At 42.5% G+C, this 12587-nt stretch overlaps 1 protein-coding gene across 1 annotated transcript in view; it reads left to right on the top strand.

Annotated features, from left to right (window-relative positions):
- The window catches only part of LOC141466726 (regulating synaptic membrane exocytosis protein 1-like), a 102252-nt gene extending 98210 nt beyond the window's left edge, over nucleotides 1-4042 (top strand). The window contains exons 2-3 of the mRNA XM_074150799.1: nucleotides 2170-2383; nucleotides 3995-4042. Coding sequence (XP_074006900.1) covers nucleotides 2170-2383; nucleotides 3995-4042 — 262 coding nt within the window. The remainder of the gene's footprint in view (nucleotides 1-2169; nucleotides 2384-3994) is intronic.
- Nucleotides 4043-12587: the final 8545 nt, after the last annotated feature.

Below are 12587 nucleotides of genomic sequence, written 5' to 3' on the forward strand. Positions count from 1 at the left end.
AATAAACCCCAAACATCCTTTGCTACTCCTGCCAAGTTTTTCATTAGCATAAAGCATTCGGTGTAATGCATCGTGTTTGCAGTGAGGGAGAATAGGTTGTTTGGCTTCTTTGGTTTTGCTATTGCTGCATCCTCACTAGAATGTGCCTGTATAAAGTCACTCTTTTGAGTATGAGAGTTGGTTGATTTATGTAGTTACGAGAGGTGATATTCCTGTCCAAATGGATGGATTATGTGTATTTTACCACAATTCTTTATTTAATTTGAATTATTACTTTCTGGGCTTGAATATCATCTTAAAGTAAAAATATCCACCAAAAGAGTATTTTTTACAAATAACACTGATTACTTAGATATTAAAAGTCAAAACAAGTCCACCACACACAAACACACACGCGCACAAAATCCAACAGAAACAGGGAATTGTCTCACTAGAAATACACTGGTTGAATGGTGTGCGTCCCGATGCTGGCTGAGGGAGTGGGCAGCTCAGAGCAGGAAGCGGAGATGAGGGACAATCATCAAGACCCGAGCAGAGGTCTTGTTATAATCTATTCAACTCAAGATTCCCTGTTTCTATTAATAACCTATTTAGCTTTTCATGCTTTTTTAAATATTACCCATGAAGATGTAGATTTGAAGCAACACCTGGCAATGTGTGTGAAGAGCCCCAGGGTTGCACGCGGGGGGATGAAAGGGCCGAGCTGCTGGACGTGCCCTGCGGGACCCTGCCCCTCGAGGGTCTGAGGTCTCAGCCAAGCTCGTGACAATAGAGGTTGTAGGTTGCGGTGCTGTCCTGGAGCATCCACAGACCTTTTTCTTTCTCCTGTGATTTGATGAATGGTAGGATAGTTAACAGCTGAGATATGGTCCTTTCAAATTAGCTTTGTGACGGGGTAAATTAAGATTCATGGCAGCTGAGTTCGTTGCTGCAAAAAGGGTGATCCTGCCCTTTACTGGTCCTTTTCATGTCTGCCTTCAGGAGCTCATGTCCAACCTCCCTCCCAGGTCCCCAGCACCCTGCTCGGAGCAGAGTGACCGGGGAAGCAAAATGATGGGGGAAAAAAAAAAAATATTTTTTTTAGCGGAATTAATTTTTCAGTTCAGGTTCGTTGGCTAGATCACTGAGAGGGATCACGGGGATGCCAAAATCAGAACTGGAGAGGAGATGGACTGCCCCTTTTGGGAGTGCCTGGACCTTTAGCTGCTTCCCCTCTGGAGCTTCATCTTTGCCAAGAAAATCTCAGAAAAACCAGCAGGAGAACTCATTTCTCCTCAGAGATAATATCATAATGATAAGAAATATTTTTATCACTAAATATTTAATTATTACTCCTGACTGACAGAAGGGGATGTGAAGGCTGGGGGGCTGGGTGCTCCCCCCTGCGCTCATGCTCGGGGAGCTGTGTGGGGAGCGGGGTGCCTGGCCGCTGGGTGGGCGCAGTGTCCGGCTGGCTGTCCTTTGGGGCAGTCGGAGGAGAAATGCTACTTCTCTGAAGTACCCGCCAGCTCTTTGAGCAGGCCAGTGTTCCTCTTGGGAATCCCTGTACCTGCTAATACTGCTCTATGCTCCTACAGCTGAGCTGGAGGAAGTGTCTGTAACCTTGAGTGGTCTCTCATACCTAACGGGGGGGAACACAACGGGTTGGTAATACGTAGATCTGACACAGAAAGCTCTTCTCGTGTTCTTGTAGGGCCAGTGTAATTGTAAAGCGTGTTTTGAAATTTTATGTGTTAGTAATTTAGATTTATGAAAATAGAAGTGTGACACTGTAACTGAAGATTGATTTATTATGCCTGCTGTATAAATAATGTTCATTAAAAAACAATGTAAATTCGCTTAGGCAGTTATGTTTCTGCTTTTATTCTGTACATGGTAGATACCTCTGTTTATGCATTTTTTTTGCCATCTTTTCCTATTTCTGGTCAAGTGAAATGATTTTCTCACGAGCTTTGAAGTAAACCTAATAGGAATACATATGTCTGTTATTATTTCCTTCAGATTCTCCTGTACAGTCTTCCATGTGCAGTGTGTATGTGATACGAGGTACATTTATTATTGTGAATATGCTGAGAATATTAGGTAGAGTTATAAATTGAAAGAAAGAAATACACAGTAGTGTTATTTCCTCCTATTCTTGCTATATAAACTTTTTTCTCATCTATGCAGGAGGTTGCATCAACAATTTGAGAGCTATAAAGAGCAAGTAAGAAAGATAGGGGAAGAAGCCCGCCGTTACCAGGGAGAGCACAAGGATGATGCTCCAACATGTGGAATCTGTCATAAAACAAAGTTTGCAGATGGTTGTGGCCATTTGTGCTCTTATTGCCGGACCAAGTTTTGTGCTCGATGTGGAGGCCGTGTCTCTCTGCGATCAAACAATGTAAGTCCTCTGATGTGTACTCTTAAGAAAAAGCCTCCTTGACGTTGTCACGCTGCGGATTGTTCACCTTAAGTTTGGCATTTCATGCTTCATTTTACTGAGGTGTTTCATTCATCACTTCGTTACGAGGTGTGTGTAAAGAATAATAATGTATTTAGTGATTGTGGAATCACAGAGTTAATTAAAACAAAAGAATACATAGTGTATAGTTTTACTGAATAATGGCTTTAAGAAAACATACCTGTTTTGCATAGAATGAAAGAAAAAACTGTTTTGCTCAGGTAAATCTCCACATTGAGAAATTTTTATTGAACTTCTGTTTCATTTTAGACTTCTTTTATACACTTACAGATTTTTTTCTTACATAAAATCAGCCAATTATTTGGTTAGAAAAAAAGCCCAACCACTTTTACCACAGTGAGTGTTCTGTCAATTTATTTTGAAATTATTTTAAGCGGAAAACTATAGATTAATCTGTATCAGGTATTCTGCTCCCAGGCAGGTGAGATAAACCTCCCTCCCTGAGGTCCGCACGCAGTGAGCTGCAGCGGCTGCCACAGCGCTGGGGGGGTCTGAGAACACCCCCTCTTCAGTCAGTCCCTCGCGAGGAACTGCCGCTCACCTGTACCCCAGCGGCAGGATTTACAGCTGCAATTCAGTCAGTATTTTTGGCTGATTATCCAGTACTATGGTATCTGATAAAATATTTTACAAATATTCTTTTACTGCATGAATAGTTTTATTATCTTTCATCTTTTTTCTATTAAAAAAAAAAAAAAAAGTTGAGCTAACTTTCTGCTGTGGTGTTAAGGTGCCAGTCTTTTGTAGAGGAATGCGGCAACGCTCTTTATTTCAATATAAATTCAGTTAAAAGTGGTCACGAATTTTATAGCAGATAATCATCTTTACAACAGAACCAGTTTGTGGCCTTTTCACTTTCTTTGAGCTAAACATCAACTGAATATGGCTTCTGAAATGTCACGTCAACAAAAAACCAAACCCTTAAGAAAAACAGTATTTCATCTTTATTTTGGAAGTTTCCCATAGACCTGATGTACTTGTGAGTCATTAAATTAGATTCATATTCTGCATAAATTATGTGGTTGTATCGGACATAAAATTTCCTATATTTATGTTATTTCAATATAAATAGATGCATTACATTGCATCACCTGCAGGTGGTGTCAATAGAGCAAGTCTATGAAAATATAGTTTACTGTGATATGTTAACGTTATACTATTAGAGTGCATATGATACAGCTTATCTTTACTCAGGAAAAAACTGAATATATTTTAACTATTTTTCACCAACTGTTTCAAGTCACAGGAATGGAAAAGTGTCCATTCGTTTGTCACTTGCCTTTTGCTTGTTATATTGTTTATGCTTCTGTGGGTTAGAGTGGGAAAACATGTTTTATACATATGCAGTGATGTAATCTTTTTATTTAAAGCTCTTTTTTTTTGGAAATTTTATGTTCTTATCTCTTTGTAGAGAGTTATTAGAATTGTATTTCTTTGAAATCTGTCTATTAATACTTGCCTATTTTATTCTTTTTCTCTTCTTTTTTTCTTTTCTCTTTTTATTCTGCTTCCTTGGATGCTTTCCCAAAGGAGGACAAAGTGGTTAGAATCCATGCTTTTTATCATTTATTATTATAATGTTGTTAGTTAACTGGGAAACACAGTAATGTAAAAAACTGAAATGAAATTCTAAAATTTCCAAAGGAGAGGGGGGGAGAGCAGGAATCCTATCGCCCGGGCCCTGCCAATCCCCTAGCTGAACACACGCTTCAAAGATATAGCTCAGCAAGGAAACCCAAGACTGTTGTCAGAATTAGGACAATAAAAGAAAGCAATTAAGAGCCGAGAATTATTAATAGGCTAAAAAGTAGAGGAGGTAATAAAGTACAATAAAGCTTTATTTCATAAAAATTTCTTTGGTTAACAGTATGACTTTTTGCACGCCAGGTCCGTCCATCAGCTTCAGGAAACCTAATTTAGTATTTTAATTTGAATTTTACATTGATTTTGATGGTTTGCCGTGTTCCACTTCTGGCTGCAGCAGAACTCCAGAGAATTCTTGTGGAATCAGCTTCTTGGTTTTTGCATTTGAAATAATTTGCGTAGGGGAAAGATAACCTCTTAAAACCGGACATAAGTCTAATGAGCAAGGTGGGGCGAATCCTTTCTGAGGGTGTAGGTGCCCTTTCAGAAACCTGCCGGGCTGCCCTGGGCTCGGGTCCTGGCGTATTCCCGGTTGTGCCCAGTGTGGAATAGGAGAGGGCAGTCCCCGTCATCAACCGGGGCACAGCAGGGGGCAGGACTCGAGCAGGACGGGGACTGTCCACTGACCCCCTCTGCTCAGGCGGGTCCACCAAAGCTGCTGTTCCAGACTTAACCCGAGCCTCAGGTGGTGGGAACTAGCCCCCTTGGCTGGACTTCAGCTGAAAGGAGCGCCAGGTCATTACAGCCCAAGGTGGCTTTTGAGGTGTGGGTGCTGGTGCTGTGCTGGTGTTACGAAGAGGTGGTGCCCCCCAACATGTGTCACAGCGTAGCCGTCCCCTGCATGTCAGTACGAGGAAATGGTTTCTGTCACACCTCCAGACTGCAGTCAGACTGGCCTGTGGTTGTGCAGGGAGGGTATTCACTGTGTTAGTAACATTAGTCTTAACCTCAGCAGTGGCTGCGTTTGAAAACCAAAAGTACAAGTGTTTTCTCTCCTTTCCTGTTACCTTAGTATTCAGAGACACTGTTATCGGATGTGGCAGCCTATTCTCTGTGAGCACTCAGCATTTGTATATACGTCTGAAGTAAGCAGAGCATTACTAGTACAGGATTGTACGTGAGACAGCATTTCAGAAGGAAATCATGTGGGTGCTTAGAGAAAAGGTGTCAGGAGTAACCACCTGCTTTTAATTTGGCACGAAGTTTTCTAGGTGCTGTCAGTTCCTTATAGAGCGTCTGCACCTTCGCTCTGGATCCTTCTCGTTCTGTTCTGTACAGAACCAGCATTTTAATTGCCAAAATGGTAATGGGTTCAAGTTCCTTCTCTCCATTCCATTCACTCTCCTCTCGGGCAGCAGAGGAGCCAGCAAAACATCCTGCTGGTGCTTCTCCCTGGCTTGGCCAGAGCCCCCCTCGGCTGAGTCCTGCCGAGGTCTTGTCTGCCAGCGCTCACTCTGCTTCCCTCCAGGGGTACCCCAGCCTTGGAGAGCAAAAAACACCTGAAAATACCACTTTTTTCCTCGCATCATTCCTGTAAAACTTTTTCCTAATACTTGGTTAGGTAATACAAAAAGATGCATTTCTTTTGTAAACACCTGGTATATGAAGTCGTACGGCTCTTTCTCCTTAGGGAAAAGGAGATACATTTTAGAGTACAAAAGTAGCCTTGAATGAGCGAATGCCGTTTCTCTGAATCAAAATTCAAAAATTTCGAATCAATATTTTGTGGTTGTATTGAACTAAGTGAAATTTGTATGACGTTTGGCAGAACTGGGTGGAAGATCGACATTCCAGATTAAGCCATCTATTTCTCCCTGGCAGTCTGTCTGCCGTTCCACAGATTTCATTAGGGTTACAATTTTTGATCAAATTTGAAGTGAAAAGAATTGGGAGCAAGTGATGAAAAATAGTTTTGTCATCATTTTCCTGTGTTTTCCAGAAATGTTAGTTGTGCAGAATAGAGCGGTTTGCTTACTCATTTTTGTGTTTGCATACGTAAAGGATGACTGGGAAGAAATCAGGATGTAAAACACTTTATAGATAAATGAGAACTGATTTAACTCAGCATAGTAGCATGCGAAAGTAATGCTGACTATCAGTGCTGAAATACTAGAGATTCCTGTTTCTGACCTGGGTTTCACTGAAATGACTTTCATTTTAGTGTAATGTCAGTGATTTGTACTTGGAAAGAAAGACAACTTGGAAACATTTCCCTCATTGTATGTCAGGTGTTTTTACAGGGTGTTTGTAATTTAGTTCCTTTAAATTATGCTTAAAATTTGCTTACATAATGGCTTGCTATTTTAAGCCTTAACAACTTGAGCACATATGCTGTGCAATTCCGCTGTGTACTAATGGTTTCAGCAGAAGTTGTTAATATTGTCAGAACGAAATGTCTGGATTGTCAGGAGTGTTTCTACATGCCTTTCACAGACCTCTTATGTCAAATTGTCCATTAAAAGGCTAATTTATTTAAGTTCTGACTAATGCAGCTGCAGAACCAAAAAAAAAAAAAAAAGAAAATTATCAGAAGGAGGTAAAATTACATAGTAAATTGCGAAGTGATAGCAGATAAATTCTCTCTCTGTAGCATTCACTGCAATTTGTTTCCTGAAAGATTTGGCGTTTGTATGCACCAGGGAGGAAGCACTGCTTCTCACTAATCGCTCCCTAGAACTGCTGCTCCCAGCAGATAGAAGAAGAAAAAGGAAAAAAAAAAAAAGTCATCCAGCAAGAAACCGAGGAATTCTGTCTCAACTGAGATGTAGAGCACTTTCCTCTGCTTTCTGGGAAGTTAGGTGACTGACAAACAAATCTGAGTATTAACATTTTTTAATTAAATCCTTAAAATTAGCTTGCTCTTCACCAAGTTTGCTGAAGTAAAGTGTTTGGCTTGACCACCTGTTTTTCAGTGTCCAGCTAGCAAAAATCATCAATTACTTCTTGCACCCAAAAATCCCCAGGCTCTGAAGTTAACCCCATCAGAGCTTCTCCCTTTCATGGCTGCACTGTAGAAGAGTCACTAGACAGCTTTTGTTTTTTTTTTTCCCCTGTAGCTTTAGATCAGCATTAAATCACTAACTACTCACTGATGCTCTTTGTTTTTTCCAGGTTTAGTTTACTTGTTCTCCAAACACTTAAACTGTCTACTTGTCATGCGGTTCTACAGCTGATGACTGAGAAAATATATTGCTACCGCAGCCTTCTTTTTAACCCGTGATAAAGGGCTCCTGAGTCCTTCGTGGTGGCTTTTGCTGCTAGCATGCAGGCTGGGTGACGGTGCTCTGTGGAGACCCCACACAAACAATACTGGAAACTCCATGTGGTATAATGGAGCCTAAATGAAAAAAAAAAAACACCAAACTTTTAATCCCCTGCAGTGTTGCTACTGGATGTATTATCCTATTGTTAGATTTCTTCTAATCATGAACCATCCTTCTCTAAAAGACTTTAGTTTTTGGCAACCAAACTAACTGAATCCCCGTGTTCAGCCTCTGACTACCTCTTTTCCCCGTGGTGACACCAAACCGTGTGCGGCCAGCCCCTGGGCAGGGGAGAGCACTCACTGAACCACGGGGGGGCTCGATGCCCGGAGCCTGCCCCCAGCCCCAACAGAGTCTTCTCTCCATCGGTTTGTTTCTTCTGGGAATGTGTATCTTTCAGCTTGGGTCATTATGGCCCTCAGTTGTGTAAGATCTTTTTGTGTGATGGGATTTTTAATGTGATATCTATGGGTTTGGACTAAATATGACTTCTGATATTAATTTAAGATTTCCATAGCTATGTACGCTGCTGAGGCAGAATTCTTTGTTTTCACTAGTTACAAAATAATGTGGAGATGCTAAATATAATTAAATTTAGCAAACTGAATTCTGGGGCTATTTTGTCACCCCAAACCCAGACAGATTCTAGCTAAAAGGAGGTCTTGCTTCGAAGAGAGACTTCATAGGATTTATGACCTATTGCGCATTATGAGAAACCGACAAATAGCAGAAAAAATTTCCAGAGAACAAAGTAATTATGAGGACTAGATGTAATCTGTGCTCTCTCTTGCTCTCTATTTCTGTTTTTAACATAAATAACCTTAATCCTCATCCAGGATTAAAATTCAGTGTATTTTTAGCAATGCAATGTCCTAGATAAAAGATGTTTTTATATCTTGTATCTCTTTTGCATTCTGGAGCATTTTGTGATTTTTACTTAACAGATGGATACTTCCATCTATATATCTGCAGTGCTGCAATTAGTGAGAGTTTAGGGTCGTTTGTCATAGATATACCTGAGGTACATGATTTTAGTAAAGATAATATGTGAGTTGGAGGATAGAACAGTATATGCCAAGCCAGAAAATCTATAGACAAAGTTTCTGTAATATTTTGTGTTTTTTTTTTTTCCATTCCATTTGCAAATCGGCCTTCCCATAGAGATAAATTAACCCCCTCCCCAAAACTGTGATTATAAAATGGTATAAAATATCTGTTACTGGTTGTTTAATGACTGGTAAGAGATTAAGTGAAGATCTGCACAAAATCTAATCTGCATTTCCTTCAGGAGCAGGTAAAACCTAATAATTTTTTAATTCCAGATTGAGGTTTCCAAAGAGCTACAAGTTATTTAGGCTGAAATTTAATCACTTACTGTGCAATTTCAGCATTCCAGCTAAAAAACTCCTCAAGTAACTTACATGCAACAGGTTTACAGAAAATGTGGAATTAAATGTTATTTTCTCAATGATCTATTAGATTTGTAATTAAGTTTCCCATAAAAAGCAGAATCCTGTAGCAAACCCTTTGTATTGTTGAGTTTTGTGCAAATGATTTGGGATATTACATTATCGAAAGCTGAGTGTTACTGGGAAATACAGATTAATGGTAAAGACGAGCAGGTGCTGCTGGGACTCTCTAAACAGATGAGCGCACACAGAATGGTTGTGTTATGACCGGAGGAAGTTTCTGTGTGTTGCTGGGATGTTGTTAATGGTCGTTAACTTGTATCTCTGCATCAAAGCTCATGGATTCCGCTCCTTACCCATGCACGCATCAGCAAAGTTAATTTTTCTCTTTGTAACTTTTTCCTTCTGGCCAAACAGCTTCTGCAAACAGGGAGGGGGCAGCTGAGGGTCCATCCAGCAGTCTGCTCCCCAGACCTGTGTCAGTCTGACAGCGTTACCCTTTGGGATTATTTGGAGCAGTCCTTTCGGCTGCAGAGAAGGCTGCCTCCCTGGCCTAAGGCAGGGATGGATGCGCCTGCCTTTCTGGGTGGGTTAAAGAGCAGCTTCCTGCCCGTGTCAGTGCGGTGCAGCAGGGGAGCAGCAAGGTGGAGTGGGGAATTAAGTGGAGGAAGATTTCATCCACCTGCTTTTCCTATATGGTTCTGTTTTTCACCCCTCTGCTTTCAGCACAGATACAGCCTTACTCTTGCAGATCTGTGAGTGTCCTACGTTGCAGGTTACACCCCTTTGCTGGGCACACCTGAGTAGATGTTTCTCTGCCCAGAAAATGAGTGTTTAGTAGAGCCTATTGTTTGTGTTAGAGGAGCTGCCCTCTTGGTCGCTTCTATAGACTGGCTGGTGAGGTGTCCAGGAGAAATTAAGTCAATACATTTACCCGCCAAACTGTGTAGGAATCAGCTCCGGCTGGGAACCCCTATGTTGTTTGTGAGCTGTGTCCACGCTTTCCTTGCACCTGCTGGAGGAGATGAGCGTCCCCCGGAGTGGTTCAGCTTGCTCTGGACTGAGCTAACTCTGCTCAGCCTTTCTCAGCTGTGGCGCCGGTTTGGGGTCAGAGCCTCTCCTCGCCTCGTGTGGTACATGGCACTGCGGGGTTTTCCAGCAGCCTCTTCAGCCTCCCCGGGTGAGTGCGGCTCCCGGGCCATTCCTGTGTCACACCCCACAGCTCCGCACTGGCGGTGAGGGAACGGTGAGGCACTGCCAATAGAACTGCATGCCAGTGTGGAGGCGGTTGAGTCCTGCTATAGATTTTCATGAGTTACAGTAGGAAATCAGACAACAGCGATGGCCTGTAGACACAGTCAGGAACCTATATTTAGTCTTATCTCAAATGGAACTCTGTGTGCTTGGTCTGAGTCTTCTGTGCAAACCTACGCCTTCGCTCCCCTGCAGGCAACCTGACAATTCATACAGCAGCAGATACTTTTTTAGCCTTTTGTCTCCTACATAAAGTGACCCTCTTCAAAGAGGGTGTCTATGGTCTTCTGCAGTCTGTGATGTGTGGAAAGTTGTGAATATATTCAGCTATAGAGAGTTCTATTTTTATTTTCCCATGTTAAAGACAAACACTGACAAGAAAATGTTGTATGTTACTGAAAATTCTACTAACCCACAGTTCAAATTTCAGTATTTTATTTAGGATATAAATTATTAGTGCTAGAAAATTCTTTTTCCATTTCTTGAGCATAATTCATAGATCTTTGAAGACCAGAATCTTTTTTTAACTCCATGACCATGCAATTAGACGCTCAAAACTCTTGTTCAAAATTTGCTATACACAATCTTCAGGTAATAAGAATGGTCTAGTTCAACTGATGAAGAGTATTGAGCTTCATAAAGATCAGTAGTCAGCCAAGGGAAGTTACTTGACTAGTTTAATCTAGGCTAGAATGTTATAGCCTTCTTGGGGCTAAGATGGTGATTGGAGAAAACCCAAGGGGGTCTGGTTGATTTAGGAGAAACTGCTTTTTATTTTTTTGTAAAAAGAAGCTGACTGACAGATTTGGGGTACAAAAGAGAGGTGCTACAAGCCGTGCAGGCTGTTTCTCCCAAGTCAAAACTGAGGAGCAAGCTTAATGTTTCAAGCTACAGCAGATCCAGGCAGGCTTAGCTCATATATTATGTGTCTCAGAAACCATCCTCTTTCTGTAATGCCAGAGATACATGCAATCAAACGTTACTGTAGGAAAAGCTTTGTTGAGTCTCAACATGTGTTGCAGTTCTTTCCAGGCTCCCTGCACAAATTCCCAAGTTATCCACTGTGGAGAGAGCTGAGAGCTTGACAGATCTGGGGCTCTGCTAGCGAGACCCAATGATAAATAGAAATGAATACTTCAGTGACTGTAATTACATGAAAAGTAACTTGTTTCATAAGTCCCTGAATGTGGAACTTTATGACTGAGTTAAGTTTGATTAAGAAGGCTGTTAAATCCATCCAAGCTGCATCTGAAATGCATCCAGATTTATATTTTTTTTCCTCCCATTGAAGACGAGGGGGAGAGACCGTCAAGACTCCAAAGGCCCTAGATAGGCTTCCAGTCATTTATAAAACTGTTATGCAGTTTGTTTCAGAAAGACAAGATTTACGCTGGTGAGTTGCATTTCTTCATTTTGAAGGGCTTGTTAGAGAAGGTTCTGTGCTGGGTTGACCTTGGCTGGCAGCTCAACAGGGCAGGGGGAGAAAATAAGACGGAAAAGCTCACGGGTTGACATAAAAACAGGGAGTTGGTTCACCAATTACCATTACGGGCAAAACAGACTTAACTTGGGGAATTAATTTAACTTATTGCCAACCAAAATAGAGTTGGATGGTGAGAAACAAAGACAAAAACTAAACCACCTCTCCACTCTTCCCCTCGCCCTCCTTCTTCCCAGGCTCAACTTCCCTCCTCCATTCCTGGCCCCTCTGCCTGCTCCCTCGAGTGGCGCGGGGGAATGGGGGTGGTCGAGGGCAGTCCATCACAGCTCCTCTCTGCCGCTCCTTCCTTCCTTACGCTCCTCCCCTGCCCCAGCCTGGGGTCTCCTCCGTGGGCTGCAGTCCTTCGGGAACGGGATCTGCCCCGGTGTGGGTTCTCCAGGGGCCGCAGTTCCCGTCAGGAAGGCTGCTCCAGCTCGGTCTGCTCCTCAGGCCGTGGGGGATCTCCCTGGGGTGACTGAGCGCCTCCTCCCTCCTCCTCTCGCCCCCCTGCTCCCAGTGATGTCTCTCACACTTTTTCTCCTCGCTTTCTCACTGCCTGTGTCACGTTTTCGCCCGTTCTTACCCATGCTGTCCCTGAGGCGCCACCGCGGTGGCTGCGGGGTCGGTCGGAGCCGGCTGGATCCGGCTGTGCCCGGCTGGAACCGGCTGTGTCCGTGCGGGGCAGCCCCGGCCTCTCCTCACGGAGCCGCCCCACAGCCCGGTACGTCTCCAGCCATCCCGAGGGAGGCCGGCCTCTACGGTCCGACCTTTTTTAGTCCTCCTAACTATTTCCTCTTTCTTTCTTAGCCCCTTCTTTCTGTCACTCCCGGCTGTCATGGGATCAGCTCACCGTCTTCTGCTGAATTACTCTCTTTTCTTTGCCCGTGAATACCTGTAGGCACTGCTCTCTGCAGTGAACTGACTGGATATAATCCTGTGATTTGATGCACTAAACAATAGCTTGTTTTCAGATTAAAGCATGTAGATTTTTGAAACTTTACTTTGGAAGGTTCTCCTTTTTTTTTTTTTTTTTTTTTTTCAATTTACTCTCCTTTTTTAAAGATAGGAGATCC

This window comes from Numenius arquata, chromosome 7 (assembly GCF_964106895.1).
Source record: "Numenius arquata chromosome 7, bNumArq3.hap1.1, whole genome shotgun sequence".
Taxonomy (NCBI): Eukaryota; Metazoa; Chordata; class Aves; order Charadriiformes; family Scolopacidae; genus Numenius; species Numenius arquata.